The following is a 19,305-nucleotide window of genomic DNA, read 5'->3' on the forward strand; positions in this document are numbered from 1 at the left end:
CGTTCTCGGTTTTGGGAGGATTATGCCTAGCAGTGGACGATACAGGTTACTAAATGGTGATGATGATGTCTAGAATATGTTCGAAACATTTTTATAAAAGCAGGAGAAAAGTTGACTGATGTTATTTTGGTAAGAGATCAGAATTAAAGTTTAAAGTGTATATTGAAGAATCCCGACTCTACGTTATCTTATTTCACGTGTTACGATTAGCTTGTACTTTGAAAATTCATTTTCTCGAGAAATTTAAACTCGGTGTCCGTCTGAGTTCGTTCAGAATAGAACCTGAAAATCACATCACAGTATATACTTACTTTCCACAACGTTTTGGAACCCAGCCAAATTTCCTTGATTCAGTAATTGATTTATCGTATTACTGAACATAGTTTGACTCATATGATCATCGATTGTACTATTTACATTCAGGTGGTTAGACGTGGAGGAGCTCTGCATGTTTTTTCTAGCTGCCTGCAAATTTGAGACATCACTCGACGTCGGTGATGGTGCTTCTTGTTTAAAAACGGTTAATCCGTTCATCGTTAAAATATTTTCACTAAAATAAACGAAAATATTGTTCGAAATCAAAAAATAAAACATATTATTAGTTCTTATAGATTTACTTTAGAAAGAGATACTCATTTTTCAGATTGATGAATATTGAAGCCAGTGAAACCTTTTTTTATCATTGATCAAACTAGTATGCTGATAATGATGACTCTTAAGTAGATTTCATCATTTTTTAGATTAAAAAATGAAGAATGCACCTAATTTATAATAATGAAAGCATTTCACCGTTATTTTAAACGTTATTTTTCTGATTTATAGTATCTTCTTCTTCTTCCTCTTTCAATAGGACCAGGTCCTGTTCAATTTTGTACGTTTAGTCCTCTTCCTGGATCTTCCTGAGAAGCTGAACTCCAGCTCTCGTACCACCTCTTTGGTGGTCTGCCTACAGGTCTGCGTGTGTTCGGTCTCTGAGTTTTAGCCCACTTTGCCCATCTGTCTTCTGGCATTCTTTCTACGTGATCCCTCCACAATCTTTTTCGTGCCCTGGCTCATCTCATCACAGCCTGTACGCCCAATTCTTCTCTTATGTCATCACTCCTTATTTGGTTCCTTGATGGTTCGCAGTATTTTCATCTCTGTGGTTCTCATTATACTTTTTGTTGTTGATGTCTCGGCTCTAGTTTCTGAGGCATATTTGCGAATAGGTCTCACACACGTTTTATAAATTCTGGTTTTGCTATGTGATCTCATCGCTTTGTTTCTCCACACTATATCTCTCAGACAGCCGCTGACTTTTGATGCTTTCATCGCTTGTATACGTGCCTCCTCTGTCAAGTTTATTTCACTAGATATATTCACTCCCAGGTAATTGAATCTTGATACCTGCTATATTATTTTGCTATCGACTGCCAATTTGCATCTAATAGGATTTTTTGATATTACCATCAATTGTGTCTTGTTGACTAAGATGCTCAAATTAAATTTTTTGGCAGAAATTTTCACCTTATATAGTAGACGTTGTAAGTCGTCTTCATTTTCTGCTACGGCAATACTATCGTCTGCAGAAACAATACCTTTAGGGAGCGGTGACCCATTCTGTATACTTCATTGACTTTGTTGTTGACTTCCTCGATCATTTGATCCATTATGATGTTGAATAGGGTTGGGCTAAGACTGTCTCCCTGCCGAACAACAGTATTAATTTGAACTTCTTCAGAGAGTCCTACCTTAGTTTTAATTCTTGTTCTGGTTCCGGTATAAAGTTCTTTGATGTCTCGTTGGTACTTATAGTCTATGTTATTTTTGTCAAGACTCCTAATCACGTCTCCCAGGCGTATTCTATCAAATGCTTTGGTGAAGTCAACAAAACAGACAAACATGGGTTTATTGAATACTATCGACTTTTCCACCAACTGCCGAACTGTGAATATTGCGTCCACTGTTGATCTATTAGACCTGAAGCTTTGTTGTTCTTCGGAAGTTGGTACCTTATTTTTATTTTAAACGTTCTTCTTCGGATTTATAGTATAAGTTCTTTATTCTTGTTCAGAAATGTTGTAATTGAAGTTTATCAGCAAATTTTTGGTCTGTTAGAACCTTGGTGTAGAGGATGTCAAACATAAGGTGACTCTTATACTTTTCTCCAAACCAGTGAGAGTTATAAAAAACTTCGATTACAAAAGTTCTTTGTATTTAATTGAATTTTTAAATTATTGAATTTTGGATTATACAAAGTGTCCCAATTCTTCAATATTGACATCAACTTTGGAATTTTAAATGGGACACCTTATATTTTATTACGTTTTTTGATTTAGTGGTAAAAAGTTCAATAAGACCGACCGGTATAGGAAATATTTGAATTTTCATTGAAAACACATTATATTTGGAAAATTCCGCAAAATAAAAATGAGGCTAACTGGCAACATTTGCAAAATGAATTTTTGTACACAAAAGTATATTGAATTTTCGTGATTTTCGAGTCTAGAATCATACTGGATTTCTTTTTTGTACTGTATGAGTTTTGAATTTTGTATGCCACACTCTGTATATTATACCTTTAATTGAACGCGCAAAGAAATAAGTATCATTTCATACATACATGTCCTATACCTATATATGATGGTTGTGGAATTATGTATATCAAAAACAAAAAGTTATAAAAATTATGTACGCTTAAATAAATATTTTTATTGGGAATAATTCAAAGAAACATTTTATTTACATCTCGAGATATTTGAATTTAATAAAAAGTTTTGTGTTCAAAAATTCATTTTGCAAATAATGCCAGGTAGCCTCATTTTTTCTCAATTTCTCAATAAATATAATAATTTTTCAATAAAAATTCAAATATATCCTAAACCGTGCGGAAATCAAATATTTAGGAAAATTTTTACCACTGAATCAAAAAACGCAATAAAATATTGAAAATTTAAAATTCCAAAGTCGATATCGATATTGAAGAATTGGGACACCCTGTATAATCCAAAAGTCAATAAGTCCTTTAAATACAAAGAACTTTTGTAATCAAAGTTTTTTTATAACTCTTACAGGTTTTCAGAAAAATATATGGGTCACCTTATGTTTGACATTTTATATACAGGGTGAGTCATGAGGAACTTTACCGTATGTAGAGTCCCTCAGAGAAGATATCATGTTGCTACTAAAAGTTTTAATTATTTTTTTTTTATTTCGACTGGTAATTGCTAAACTTTGACATCAGCTTTAAAAAAAATAAATTGAGTGATTCGTATTGAATATTGATCCCTGTATATTTTTACAAATGCAGTAAGTGATTTTCAAACTACATAAATACCAATGAAAACGACATTGACGCACTTCAAACGAGGCCGTACGACCTGCGAAGACCAGCATCGCGTTGATCGACTAAATGAGTCTCCAGAAATGTTGAAAAAAATCCTCAAAGCGATACTGGATGATCGACCACTGAAAGTGCGCGACCTAGCAGACTTAGTAGGCATTTCAAAAGTGCGCTACATCGCATATTAACTAAAAATTTGAACATGACAAATATGGGTGCAAGGTGGGTGCTGCGTTTGCTCCCAATGGAACAAAAACAGCGTCGTGAAGATGTTTATATCAAGTGTTTGGCAATGTTTCACAGAAATAAAGCCGTTTCATAACCATGGATCAAACGTGGGTCCATCACTTTACACCCGAAACAAAAGTACAACCAAAACATTGGTCTGAAAAGGTAGAACCGGATCCAAAGAAGACAAATGCCGTTCCATCTGCAGGCAAGATCATGGCGACGATTTTTTGAGATGCGTGTAAGATATTTTTCATTGACTATTTTCAAAAAGGGAAAAACTATTATTCGAGTATTGTGTAAATTTCTTGTAACGTTTGGACGAAGAAATTAAGCAAAAACAGTCGCATTTGGCTAAGAAGAAAGGGTTGCTTAATCAAGACAATGCACCAGCTCACACAACCGTTATTACAATGGCCAAACTCAATGAAATGCTACCTCATGCACCCTAGTCGCCAGATTTAAGCCCCTTGGATCATTTTCTGTTCCCAGAAAAAATGGCTCGGTGGCAAAGATTCTCCAACAATGGAGAGGTGATGTCAACAGTTAATAATGGCTAATAATAAGTGTTATAAAACAGATGTATTAAACAGATTGGTGGAAATTATGTTAGAAAAGAAAGTAGCAAATAAAAAGTACACACAAACTGAAACATTAGGAGAAGAATAGCAAAAGAGAAAAAATTAGATCAAAGAGGAAATAACAATAGAAAGAAAGAATAGCAACTTGGAAATGAACAACAGAATATTTCGGACAACAATAAAGAATACTACAAAATGTAAAGAATTAGATGAAAATAGAAATAAAACAATATTATGAAAATAGGTATCATGATAATACCCAAAAATATGATAAAATAAAGAAGAAGATGCAGAAGAAATAACTAAAAAAGAAGTAATAAATACAAATACAAAAGGTTAAATTTTACGAAAACGATGAAATAATTATATTGTTGGGAAAAGAGAAAAAAAAGTGAGAAGTACGTAAAGCAGCATCGATAATAGTGATACTACCTGTATATAAAAAAGGAAAACAAACAAATTGCGAAAACTATACATTAATTATGGGAAATTTCATTTGAAATATTTGCTAGGAACAAAATTGAAAGAAAATGAGAAACTTCAGTTAAGACAGCTTTACATGATGCAATTCAACGTGCAGGAAATTGCATGCAATTCCTTCCAAAGACAAAATATTCCATAGATTGATATTGCACGTCGCTTGCCACTGCATCATGGCTGCCACTAACAAAAATCCAATAGTAAATAAATTTCTAACATCAAATTTTACTCAATATTTTGTGACCGATATAAACATGGAAATAACAAAGCTAAGCCTCGCTTTTGGAACCAGATGGACAGATTGATTGTTAAGATAAAGGTAATAAAAACGGTCAAGAAGAAAGTTTTGTTTCATCAAGATAATGCACCAGCTCACACATCCGTTATTACAATTGCCAAAATTAATGAATTGCTACCTCATGCATCCTATTCGCCAGATTTAGACCCATCGGAACATTTTCTGTTCCCAGACTTGAAAAAATGGCTCGGCGATCAAAGATTTTCCAACAATGAAGAGGTGATATCGGCAGTAGATGACTATTTTAAGGAGCTTGACGATTCATATTCTCGAACTTATTAAACATCGCTGCGAAAAGTATATGGAACGAAAATTTTTGTGGGCCAGGCACTTTTGGGGCCATCCTCGTATTAAGATGTTGTCTTACTGCCAGTAAAAAGTTGGGAAATGCCTCATCATGTTGAAAATACATCCCTCGGATAACAACGTTCGCGTTGGCAAACAAATTCGGCAATATCTGTTGTAGAAAGTTCCTCATGACTCACCCTTTATAATTTGAGAATGATACTGTTTCATACACTAGTTTAAATAAATATTTAATAAAAAAAACACAATTTTTTCAATCATTTACCTATATGCACCATTTATTAAATCATTACCAAGACTTAAAGAATTGTCAATGTCTGAATTTAAATCTCCATAGTCCTCTACTTGCCACTGTTGCATTTTCACGGTATCTGTAAGTGTAAAAAATTAATATTATTACATTTTACGCAATGGTGGAATAATCGAAAACTTGACATACAACTGAACGTTTCTGTTTTACATTCATTCGTAGATAGGAGTGTATTATCTGGTATCAAATTCAATTAAAATGAAAACAAATTAACACATATTTAAACATCATTTGTAGTAAATTGACGATAATGAATATATTATTTTCTACAGGGTACATCGATCAGAAAACGATAAAAACAAGATAAACAAAATCTTTTTTGTACTACCGCTCTTAAAGTTCGTGCTACAGACATACTTTAAAGTCCATAAAGAAACATACTTTAAGCAGTAGTGCGTGAAACAACGTACGAGGATATATTGAAAAATTCTTAGCCTACTATAGAACCAAACAAAATTTCAATGTTAAAATATTTTATTGCACCTTGCAACGTCTCTAGACCTTTCAAAAAAGTGTTTCTTCTTGCTCTGCAAACCAGACCTCCACAGCTTTTATTGCCTCCTCGTTGGAAGAAAATTTACGACCTTTTGAACTTTTTTCAGTTAAGAAAAGATGATATTCGGACGGAGCTAAATCTAGTGAATAAGGGGGGTGTTCTAGTAATTCAAACCCTAAATCTCGAATTTTTTGCATGGCAACATGAGATTTGTGTGCAGGGGCGTTATCCTGCAAAAACAAAACACCTTTGGATAGCTCTCTGCGTCTTTTTCCTTTATTTTTTTCCCGTAGAATGGTCAGTAATGTCGAAAAGTGATCTCCAGTTATTGTTGTGTCCTTATCCAAAAAATCAATCATGATTACTACATGGCAATCCTAAAAAACTGGAGCACGAACTTTTCCAGCAGATTTTTGGACACGAAACTTCTTAGGTCTTGGAGAACCAGAGTGTCGTCATTCCATCGATTGTTGCTTTGTTTCTGGATCGTAGAAATGTACCTACCCAAGTCTCGTCCATATTAACAATTCGAAGAACTCTACATCGTTTTCAAATCGAGCACAGATCGAACGGGATGCTTCTACCCTTGCACGCTTTTGGTCAACATTTAAATATTTGGGGATCCATTTTGCAGCAATTTTTATCATGTCCAAACGGACGTGAACTATATAATGAACGCATTTATATGAAATAGTGCTTCAGATATCCGTTTTAGCCCAATTCGACGGTCTGATAAAATCATGTCATGAACTGCATCGATATTTTCGGGAACTGACACAGAAACTGGCCTTCCCGATCGGTCATCATCTTCAATGGAAAATTTACCCCTTTTGAAGCTTGCATTACAATTTTTCACGGTCGCATACGAAGGACATTAATCACCAAGAGTATTAAGCATATCTTCGCAAAACCCTTTTAAATACAGGTACTTTGTGATGGCTCGATACTCCAATTTACACTAACACTTTCAATAAATTATTGTTCGTTGCTATGTTAACGCAATATTTTGTTTATGTATGGAACTGGTCTAGGCTAACTAGATATCAATACATCCTCGTATTATTAAGGTCTCCATAAAGTGGTGGTTAGAGTACGAGGCTCAAATGCGGGAGGTCCCAAGTCGCGCTGATGCCGTTTTTTATTGTTCTACTTATTTAGTAATAATTATTTTTAGGTTGCATTTATACATGTCGAAGAGAAGAGTTGACAAATTTAATAAAACAAATTCGTCTGTTGTTTTGTTAATTTGTTCTAATCTTGATTAAGTTCAAAATATTAATGAATATATCATATATTTTATAAGAAAAATTATCATCAAACTTCTCTATGTTGATGAAATGTTCGCCAGTAAAAAAAATATTGTATGCAATTCTTGTGTAAACGTCTTTTATCGAATCATATCACAATATTCACATTCGTCGAAAAAAGACTATTTTACACATATGTTACATTCTTCTTCTTACGAAGCCGTCTCCCTACGGAGGTTGGCGATCTAAATGGCTATTCTCGCATGAGAAATCGCAGCTCTGAAAATTGTTTTCATGCGAGTGGAATAGCCCAGAGAGGAATGAACATTATGTAAGACCAATTTGGCCGCCAAGAACGTTCCTGGGCAAAAAAAGTGGAAAATGAAGATTTAGTTGACCCCGAAAAAATAATTTTATCACATTTGCACATCAAATTAGGACCAATCAACAATTTTGTAAAAGCTATTGACAAGGATGGAACTGGTTTTTTAAAGCAAAAATTTCCTTCGAGTGACGGTAAAATAAAGTGTATTTGTTGTACCCAACACCAAAAAAATAGTTAAAGATACCATCTTAAATGAAAAAGAAATAAAAGCTTGGATCGTGTTCCTCAACTTTTTGGGTAACTTCAGATCTTCAGAAAATTACGTGAAATATGAAGATACTGAGGAAAATAGCGGGGATGAAGAGACTAGTAAAATTGAGGAACGACACAATTAGATGTGAAATAAACGTAGTAATTACTGTACAAAACAACAGTTGAGATGATTTGGGCACATAATGAGAATTGAGGAGGACAGAACAGTTAAGGTGATGATTAAACTGGAAATGAACAAAGAAGTGGTAGACCCAGAAGGAAATGGGAACAATCTGGAAAAAATAGAACTTAACTGAAGACGGACTAAACAAGAAACAAAGGATAGAACCAAATGGAGAAGAAAAATTACCTTTTGATCCACGGTAAAACACTTTGCGGATAAGCAAGTACGAATTTGTTTAAGAAAAGAGTTTCGTTCCATAACGATAATAATTCCATGATTTTGGAAAACTATATCTATTTTCAATGGAAAAGAAGTTTTCATAATATACAAGTTTATGTTGCTGGATGCAATCGGATAATCACCGAATTTATTTGGCGAACAACAGTGGCATGCATCATTGCAATTTGCCCCAATTGAAAAGCTGAGATCGCGTCATGTGACCTAAATGTTGCCAGGAAATAGCGCCTTAGGTGGCGACAAAGTAATTTCGGTTTTGTGGTATAAAATAAAACATTTTTTTTAACAAAGAATAGTTTTTAGTCAATTATATATTTTCCATTTTGCTTAATGACCTTTTGTCATCTTTCTTTCGGATTCATAAGTTTTTGGTCCTATTCAGCAAAAAACTGAACCAGGTACGATTGAAGGTCATCGTAATTTGTGAAGGTTTGACCATTCAAAGAAGTCTGAAAACTTCTAAATAAATGGTAATCGGTTAGTGCCAGATCAAGGCTGTATGGGAGATGTGGCATCACTTCCCAGCCAAGCTCTAATAGTTTCCCACGAGTTGCCAAAGATGCGTTGCGATATCATGGTGGAATACTAAACCTTTCCAATTTGACAATTCCGGCTGTTTTTCTTTGATTTGCTTGTTTGGTTCCTTGAAAGCAACTAAAAAAACACAACACTTTTGTAATCCCATCAAACTGATAGCATGAGCTTTTTTTGTTGTTTTTCAGCTTTCCTTGTGGTTTGTGCTGGTTCATCGTGTTTGCTCCATGATCATTATCGAACCATGTTACTGTACAGGACCTATTTTTTCTATTTTTCTAGGCTAGTTCTTGAGTGTAAGAGAGTCTTTCCAAATCTGGTGAGTGATGGCTGCAAGATCCAGCTCGTTTGGGTGCCCGGTCACTCGGGCAACAAAGACAACGACTAAGCGGACTCACTCGCCAGACTGGGATCGGTGAACCCACCAATGGGTCCAGAGCTCATTCTTGGTATGGTCAGAAGCGCTGTCATTACGTGTCTCAACAGCCTTCTCGCATGGCGGGCTCGACAGAGATGGACCTCGTTCGTCTCTCACCAAACAACCGCTCCAGCTAAATAGGCGCAAAATCAGACTAGTGACCGGACTTCTAACCGGTCACTGCCAGCTAAGACGTCACCTTCACACCATGGGCTTCACGGATGATCCGGAGTGCCGCTGGTGCATGGAAGAGGACCAAACTGCAGACCACGTTATCTGTGAGTGCCCTGCGCTCACACGGGCGCAGTTTAATCACCTGGACAAACCCCATAACCTGCCTAACGACATCAAGTCAAAACGCCTGATCGGCTTCTTCAAGGACATCGGGCTTTGGTAACGTCAAATAGGGCATGACGGGCCTATCTGAGGGACTATGTGCTTAACGGCTTCAAGGGCCGCCCAGACCTATGAACTATGAACTAGGACCCATTTTTCATCACCAGTGATGATTATTTTAAAGAAAGGGTCGGTTTTATTTCGTTGAAGGTGCATATCGCAAATGTTGATTCTTTGTGTTAAATGAATTTCTTTCAATTCGTGAGGTACCCAAATATCAAGCTTTTTAACTATCCCAAGACATGTTAAATGTTTTTCAATTGTGGTGTGCGATACATGTAGTCTCTTCGCAACCTCTAGAACAGTTTATGACGGTCCTCTTTAATTATGACTTTGATTTGGTCATCATCAATTTCAGTAAAATATGCCGAAAATGTTCGTTTCCACATTCCATTTGAAACTAACCCACAACTGTTAGCTTTATTAAAGATTACGCACTACTTGCTTCTAAAGTTACGTCAATGTGACCAGTTTCACGTGACTAACGACAAAGTACAGGACTAACATGAGTTATTCAAAAAAAAGGTTCTCTGTCAGTAAAAAGAGAAAGTACTCAGTCACCAACCTTCTAATTCATATTACTTGATCAAATTTCGACCAAATAATAAGCTGCACGTGTAAAATTTCCTGTAATGCGTCTTAAATTTAACACGGATGTCATGGAAATAACTATTGTTAAGACATCTGAAAAATTAAGTCGTACAAATTACAAACAATTTTCTCTGCACTAAAAAGCTGGTCTTTGACGTCAATGATTAGACACAATTGCGCGACCTTTTCAATTAGCAGACACTCATGTCAACCGACGATTCAGCGAAATTATTGAGAAACATTCCTGAAGTAGTGTTCAGTTATTTATTTATACGAGATGACAGAATATTGAAATTGAAACGCAAAACATTTGTCATTATATATCGTTATAATACGAACGCTTTATATAAAAAAACGAGATTTTTTATTATGATTCACATTATAGAAAAAAAGCTACATTGTTAGGAATGGGGTTAACATGCTGAACATGTTTTTTACTGGAACAAGACATAATTGTAGAGCCAGTTGCTGGAGGCCACATTGATATAAAATACAAACTTCAGAGGTCTATCGATTTCTCAAAGTCAAAAAAATTTCGAGAATAATTTTGATTTTGAAAGTTTCCCAATATTTTAGTCTGAGATGAGGATATAAGAAAATAAAAAATACTACGTTGTAGGGTAAGTTTTCTCGACAAACAAGAACCCTTTCACTTTTTTGTGAAAGTTTTCTCGGAACAAAGTATTAATGCATCCCGCGCGCAAAAGACGCGCTGCTGGCTGCGTAAAATACGAAATGTGACGCACGTTTAACATATGGAATGGAATATTGAAACCATGCATTTTGAAGATGGAAATCTAAACTTTTTGTTGGATGTGTTATTTTTTTTTTGGCTAACTAGAAATTTGTTCTAATAAGAAATATTAATTTTTCCTTAGTCCTTACATTTCAAATATTAAATTATTTGTAGTTTTATTAGAATTTACTAAATAGAGCTATAAATTTTACTTAAATTATTTAGGTCTTTTTATCATTTATAGCTTTTTCGTTTTTATTCCCAAAAATTCTCTTTTTCGTATATTAGATTCCGTTCCAAGAATTTTTGTAATTGAATTTATGTTTTTTTTTGATATTTCATAGTTCGTTACCGCAGTTTTCTTTTATTTATCGTACTAATGACCTTTTAATCTATTTTTTAAATATTGAGAGGTCTGTCCTATGTAGACAGCGTCACAATTAGTACTAGGCACTTGATATATATTATTTAATTAATAATTAATTAATAATTTTTTGGTGTTTTAGATTTTAATTTAGTGAAATATTTGGATGTATTATGTCATCAATACCATAAAAAAAATAGAACTGCAATAACGAACTACGAGATATCAAAAAAACATAAATTCAATCATTAAGATTCAAAAATTCTAATACACGAAAAAGAGAATTTTTAGAAATGTTTCACATTCTTAAGAACGAAAAAGCTATAAATGGTAAAAAGACATAAATAATTTGAGTAAAATTTATAACTCTATTTAGTAAACTCTAATAAAACTACAAATAAGTTAATATTTGAGATGTAAGGACTAAGGAAAAATTAATTTTTCTTATTAGAACAAAGTTCTAGTTTGATCTTCTTGATTTTGGGTCTCATCTGTTTCAAAATTAGTTTTTTTAATAATTTTTGGAAGAAAGATAAAATTTGACGTTTCGACTTTTCTTTAAATCTTTATCAAAATACTTTCAAAATGTAAATTTTTGAATTTAAGAATAAAATTGACGTGTTTCAGATTTTATCCACATAGTACATAATAACCCTAAAATTTAATTTATTTCATACAAATGGTCCGCGCTGTATAAGTGTAAAAGATCATTCGCTACGACGAGAAATTTTTCAGTAGAAATATTTTTTTGATTACAACAAGGGAATAGCTGTTTTTCTCGTAGTGAGGCTCGATCTCTATCATCACTCTATAATAAAATTCGGGTCTGCTATAACATATACAAGGGGGTTCAGAGAATAGAATGTAAGTATCGTACAGGTAAGAAATTATGAGGATGAACCCGTTATATGTTAGTTTAGAAGTCGGTGGGGACGGGCGGCGTGCGCGGCAGCTGCTATGTTCCTCAACTAGTAAAACGTGTGACCCTGATAATTGTAAAAATTTTCCCCAAATGAGCAAAGTGACGATAAATCTGAGAGTGAAAAATCAGTTTCCAATATCATCATTGATGACGATGTAAATAAAACATAGTTTTTCAATAAAATATTATATAATGAGAAGTATCGATTTTTTCCATACTGCCCACAATTAATTGAAAAAAATGTATAAATTGGAAAATTCTTATTTTAAAGCATAGTGAATGAAAAAATCTTAAAATATATTTTAGAAGAAAAAATAAATTTTTACGTTAAGTTTTTTAATCGTACTCACCTCTGGCATTATTGTTTTTCTTCAAAATCAATTTTCTGTTCGAATCTTGTGTTTCCTTGGGCACTTGTTTATTTTTGCTTTGGTCTAGTTCCTCCGATAATCTCCTCTTTCTTGAAATTTTATCTTGTTCGTCGATTTTCAAGGTATTCCATCCGAATAAATCACTATTATTGTCCATGCTGCATTCCGTTGATAAATTCCAACACTTTTTTGAATTTTCCGAGTTCTCGTTCAACAAGATATCCGAATGTTCGTAAAGTTGATAATCCATATCAATTTATAAAAGTTTTTATTACCAGCTACTTTTTTTTCCTATTCTAAAAATCAGCTATACTCACTACCAAATATGTTTCACGTTTTCTTTTTCTTTAAAACATAACGAAAAAACTGTTGTATAATTTTTTTATCCCTGTAGTTTCCCGTTGTCTATGATTTTGCAAGAGGCTCGAGTCAATGTCAAGCATTTTCTTCAACAAAAGCCTGGATTCAATATCCATTTATTGAAACAACTTTAACCCTATTTATTAAGGGTTAGATCCCGATGGAAACTGTGTACTTCTTCAACACTTTTTATTTATAAAGCCGTTTTGGCGAACACAGCACATAAAGAGAACGCTTTGAGAAAAAATTTAAACATCCAGACCCGAACAATGTTTAAACTGTAACTGTCGCTATACCGTCAAGCAGCTGAATTAGTTAAATTGATATAAATTGGCGAACAGAGTCAAGCTGTAAGATAAATTGATATTCTTCAGGATTGTTTAAATAAGGCCTCGCTTTCTTTCCCTTTTTTGTATAAAATAACCGCAAATGCGGAGGAGCTTGAATGGATCTGCTGTAGATGGTTTTAAATTTACCGAAACGTAGTACGTTGAATGCATTCAGATTCTGTAACAAAATATTCATATCAAAATTCACAAAGTTTATTTTACCAAAATAACAACATCATGTGAAGTAAGTTGTCAAGAATGTAGTTAAATATAATAGAAAATATACTGAGAGTGTCGTAGGTACGCCTCAATTTAAACCTGACTTAACTCTAATTCTACGAACAATACATCTACTTAACTACCTCTTAACCCTTTGGTTGCCAAGTCGAAATCATATTTTGCCCAAGACGCATTTACTGGTGGTTACCGATGATCACCGTGGTACCTCAAGAACGGTTGATAAGAACCTTAAAACACGCCTCAATTTATTTAAAAAAACATTCGAGTTTGTTCTTTTGTCGTAAACAGAATGTACAGACTTAATAAAGCGTGCAAATGATAAGGTTTTGTTCATACAGGATCACTGATAAAGTTCAGTGCCTCCTTTGTCCTTTGAGCTATCAATTTGAAAATTTGAAGGTGTTTCAGAATACTGTTCCGTATCAAAATTACATTTTTTTAAATGAAACACCCTATATTTTATTGCATATTTGGTATCAACTTGACTTCACCATTTCAATAATATAAGGTTGTAGTGTATTTAAAAAAGTTATAACCTATTTAGAGTGGTAACTAGTTCAATACCCTGTACAATGCAAGAGAAATTTTTTAAGAATACCGGACCATATGTAGATAGCAATAAGAAACTGAAGAGCCATTTTCTGGTATTTGAGGATGATTGAATGTAGTGCTTCAGTCATAGCTTCCTGCCATTTTCAGATATTCAATTTTTTTACTTTAGAGCAGCCTGAATCGTTTTCCAAATAACCCTACTATAAAGATGACGTTGTCCGTTTCCTCTTGGATTATAGTATGACTAGTTGCGACACCATTTTGTGTTTAATAAGTTTTTAGCTCATCAGACATGAACGAATTTCCCATATCACTATATAGATGCAGAAGAGAACCAGACACAGAAAACAAATGATTTAGACGTGAAATCACTGATGATGAGGAGATCTCAAGACAGGCAAAAGCAAAACTTGTATATTCGTCTACCAAAATTAATATATACTTGTGATTATCAGAAGGTAACGGTCCTCTAAAATCGACATTCCCTAGAATGGAAAGGTAGCTTTTATTAAAGTTTCATTGTTCCCATGAAATCTAAGTTTTACTTCAGCACATATAGGGCGATCGGATGAAATTCTCTTAACATTCATGAGAAAACATCAGCCACAATCTTTTCTTTAATATTTGTAGCATGAAAGCTGAAGCCACCTTCGTAGTATTTTTTGATTTTTGAATCATTTTTATCAAAAATAAAAGCGACTGATCTTTGATCTGTTATTACACAAAAACATTTATCAATTAGGAAATCTCTCCATATTCGAAGAAACTTTACTATGGCATTTGCCTCCTTTTCTACAGAATAACGTTGCTCAAATTTTCGAGAAAAAATCGACTGATCTTCCAGACTGAAACAGCTGAGCAACAATTGCGTATTCGGATGCAACAGTTTCTACTCTAAAAGTTCTTTCATCATCAATAGACATTAAAACGGTACCGATAATATCACTTTTGAGCTTTTGTCAGTTCACTAGTTAATAGAAAGTGTTTGAATTGGGAGAGTGGATGGATCTTTTGAGTAACGTTGTCGTCCAAAAATGCAAAAGTGTCTAGTTTTATAATGGAGTTAATATTTATCTCCAGCTCTTATTTCTAGTCGTATTCAAACATCCCCTGCATACTATTACACGTTTAACACTAGTTTAAATAATGTTACGAACATACTCGAAAAATTGGTCCTAAGCCAGCCCTGTCCAGCTACAATGGCGAATTCGCATGGCGCCTTTAATCTGTTTTTGTAAATGGCGGACGCACCTTTTATGAACTTTTTATTATAGAAAGCGGTTTGTTTATAGTATTTCTTTTAAATAATTTCTAGGAAAGTCTATTTATTTATTTCTTTTCTTTCTTTTTGTTCTAGAATTTTGTAAATTCCATTTGTGGTATATAAATAAGTTTATTTAGAGTAGTTAGTTTTAGTTTTAAATAAATAGTCGTATTAAAAAAAACGAATTAGTGAAAGTAGTGAAAGAAATTATTCAAGTCATATTTATAAGTAAATTATTATAAGTTAAAAGTGTATTTTATAGTGTGTAAATAAATCAAGAACGTAAAAGACATTATTTATTAATTCACCCCACGAATAGAAGGAGTGTAAATAAACACGAAAAACGTTACACAAATTAAAAATATGCGAGATGCAAGAATGAAAATAACGTGCCTGTAAGTACTGTACGTACTTCTTAATTTTAGTTCTTTAGTTAATTTCATAAATAATTTGAAAATGACTCGTTATTTAAGGAAGGCGGAAAAATCATATTTATAACATGGGAGTGAAGTCCCTTTTCCTCCGCTGGATGTTTAGTAAACTTCACCCTCAAGAGGAAAAGTAGCACTTTCCTCCCTTGTTATACAAATAACTATTATTTGCCTATTAAAATAAGGGAAACGCCTATGGATTACGAATGTTTTATTACATTAATACTCTCTCATTCATACAGGGTGGCGCAATAGAACGTGCATATTGCACCATCTTTTTTCGCGAAGTAAACGGTGCATGAGCGGAGGGAACCTAGCGTATTTGGATAGTTGTACTCGTGGAGTTTTAATAGCCATGAGTCACTTCGACGGAAAGCGTCTTGATAAGGCGACCATATCGTTCAGAATATGGGTTAAGACATATTAATGAAGCTCCGAGTGCAAATTTAATTAAAATATGGATTAATCGTTTTGAAGAGACCGGTTCCACGTTTAAACCACTAGCAAAAGGTCGTCTAGGACCACAGACAATATTGATAGGGTGAATGAAAAAATCCACATGTGTATGCTCGGAAGTGATCGGTGGTTTTAAACTTGTCGCGACGAAGTTTACAACGAATTTTGAAGTTGGATCTTAAACTTCATCTTTATAAGCTCCAGTTAAACGCAGGAATTAAAAGATACCGACTTGGGCAAGGTAGGTATTTGCTGAAGAAATGCTTAGTCTATTTTCCACTTTTGACAACATCCTTTTTTCAGATGAGGCTCATTTTCATTTAAATGGTTTCGTAAACCGACAAAATTGTCGTTATTGGACCGAAAAAAATCCAAAAATGAAACAAAAACCACTCTATAGTCCGAAAGTAACGGTATGGGCAGCAATTTCAAGCAAATGAATTATTGGCCCTTTTTTCTTTGAATATTCACGAGGACCAAACATCAGCGTTAATACCGACCGCTATGTTGCGATGTTAGAGGGATATATAACTCCAGAACTTGCGAGATCAAGAACAGCGAATACTAGAACTTGGTTCCAACAAGACGGAGCGACCTGTCACACATCAAATGACTCTATGGAGGCTGTGACTGCAAGACTAATTTCCAAAAAAGGTGATATCCCTTGGCCCCCACGTAGCCCTGGCTTGATGCCTCTTGATTTCTTTTTGTGGAGAAACCCCAAACATAAAGTCTACAAGAACAATCCGAGGGTCGATCTTTTTAAATAGAAATCACTAATCTGTTGTTGAGTAACTTGGAATTTCTGGAACCGTTGGAGATATTTATACTGCATACACTGTTTACACTACACCAACACTCACAATTGCCCTATCTGACGCGCGTTTCGATAACCAATTATCGTCTTCGGAGACTGAAGGTAAACAGTTTATCAAAACGAGCGTCAGACAGTGTAATCTAAGTGCTGGTGTAGTGGTGGTGTAAACAGTGTATTCAATATGTTGTTGAGTAATTAGAATGATTCTTCGGAACATTCAAATATGATGAGGTATAAATAAAAAATATCATATATTTTTTTTAAATATATATTTCATAGAGTATCATCCAAACTTTTACAAATTCCACTTAATAATCCACCAAAAACTTCATAATGATGATTTAAATCTTTAATAGTATGAATTTTGCACAATGTTTCTAGAGCTCCGTTCGTTGACTTGACTCCAAAAAACACTCTTTTTACTCTACTATGGATCAATGCCATTGCACACATAACGCACGGTTCTCTGGTCAAATAAACATAATAACCTGTGCACAAATATGGACCATCAGTTGGTTCGATTAACTCATCTTTCAGCCTGAATTCCTGAGAACCAAATGTTACGTTGCTATACTTTTCCTGAAGATGTTTCAGAAACATATCAGGTATTCCACTAGTTTTTGAGTGGTGTTTTGGTTTACTGTTCCAAACTCCGCTCTTTTGGGTCTTAGCAACATTATCCACAGCTACCATAGCGGCGTGTCGACACGGTCCTTCATTGGTTTGAGAAAATCCAATGGCTACTACAGAATCTATTTTGGGATCCACAACAACTGCTCCAATATGTCTTTTGGCAAACTTTGCAGTGTCAATAGCTATATGCATGTACTGAGAATGCTTTTCTAGATCTATCTGAGTAAATAACTTATTGGTGGATAATTTTTCTATATATTTATCAGGGTGAAAATTACAAGGCCATAACTTATTCATTTTCTCAAACTGTTTTCTGGTTTTAGGTGGAAATTTAGCAACTTTTACTGCATGTATATTATTACGAAGTAGAGAAAGATCAAAATTTTTTTTCGATAACAACTCCATTACTTCCGCTGGTTTTGTGGATGTTGGACAAAGAATAATTTCTTTATTTTTCATTCGCTTTAAATGAGTTAATTCTAGCATAGGCAACTTTGAATTCAATTCTAATATTACATGACTAATTTTTTTTGTGTCACATACTGTATCTACATAAACATCGATTACAATTGGATCCAAAATTAAATCATCTGGTAAAACAGGATATAGTATGTCATTCAAATTACTGGTATCATCTGTACTTAGTTTTAATCTTTTGACTGAATTCATTTTTATTAAATAAATTCCTTTAATATGTGTAGATCTGAAAAAAAGTCCGATGGATAAAAGGTTGCCCCAGGTCCATTTATTAAAAATATTTCATTTCTTAGATGTATAATTATCATTAAAATAATCGTTCTGATACGATATGTGTGAATCAAACAAAAATAACAATCACTAACATGATCTTTGGTTCCATCCAAATCATTGAGGTACCAAAAGGCAAATGTTTAGATTATTGTTTAAACCAACTTAATAGGAATCTCCCACACGTTACATAACATATATGTGGAACCCTATACATATCTTGGTGGCGCACAGGAAAACGAAAATAATTTAAATAGAACTTTTCAATGAATGGAGTAATTTTTAACGCTGAGATGTAAAAGTTAATTCTCCACACACTGTTCGGGTTTTTACAACACTTTCTCGGCATATTTACAATATAACAAGCGTAACATAGTTAAATGCAGTCGCCTACTGATTTCAATTGGGCTCCTTTTTAGTAAATTATGAATATTTTTGTGTTTTAATTTTTAATAGTACAATTATTAGAGTCATTTCAAATTAAAGAATTAAGTACTTCAAAGTTGTTTAATTTATTCAAGTTTTGAATGTATCTAGATCAAATATTAGATCTTAAGGTATGTATTATCACTGTTTTTAATTTTGTTGATATGGTAAGCATTTTGGTATACCTATTTAAAGCTAGATGATTAGAAAGTTGCTTAAGTTTAAAAATAATTATTAGTAAGCTAAATTTTATAATACAAGCATTGGGCTACTTCTAAAACAACTTTAAAAAATGGTTTATACATTTTAGACTAATATACATTGATTTAACCTTGAGCATATCAGTTAACCTCAATTCAAGAAGTCAATTAAGAATATCAAAAGAATAAATATTTATCCAAGAAAATATATCACAACTATGAGTTCATGGGAGTAAGAGAAATGAAAAACGT

The 19,305-nt window shown here is 33.7% G+C and overlaps 2 protein-coding genes across 3 annotated transcripts in view; both read right to left on the reverse strand.

The window, feature by feature from the left end:
• LOC130892160 (transcription factor CP2-like protein 1) overlaps nucleotides 1-19,305 on the reverse strand; it is a 36,565-nt gene that overhangs the window by 16,585 nt on the left and 675 nt on the right. For both annotated transcript variants that reach the window (XM_057797374.1, XM_057797375.1), the window contains exons 3-5: nucleotides 12,578-13,465; nucleotides 5,481-5,586; nucleotides 312-550 (exon numbers count right to left, since the gene is read on the reverse strand). In XM_057797374.1, the coding sequence (XP_057653357.1) occupies nucleotides 312-550; nucleotides 5,481-5,586; nucleotides 12,578-12,848 (616 nt within the window). In that variant the 5' untranslated portion in view covers nucleotides 12,849-13,465. The remainder of the gene's footprint in view (nucleotides 1-311; nucleotides 551-5,480; nucleotides 5,587-12,577; nucleotides 13,466-19,305) is intronic.
• Nucleotides 17,321-18,349, reverse strand: LOC130892331 (probable inactive tRNA-specific adenosine deaminase-like protein 3). The gene has a single exon (XM_057797712.1). It carries the CDS (start codon nucleotides 18,347-18,349, stop codon nucleotides 17,321-17,323), a length of 1,029 nt encoding a protein of 342 aa, XP_057653695.1.

This window comes from Diorhabda carinulata, chromosome 4 (genome assembly GCF_026250575.1).
Source record: "Diorhabda carinulata isolate Delta chromosome 4, icDioCari1.1, whole genome shotgun sequence".
Classification (NCBI taxonomy): domain Eukaryota; kingdom Metazoa; phylum Arthropoda; class Insecta; order Coleoptera; family Chrysomelidae; genus Diorhabda; species Diorhabda carinulata.

Coding starts and splice junctions, on each gene's coding strand:
- LOC130892331 (XM_057797712.1), bottom strand. CDS start 18,349: ATGAATTCAGTCAAAAGATTAAAACTAAGTACAGATGATACCAGTAAT.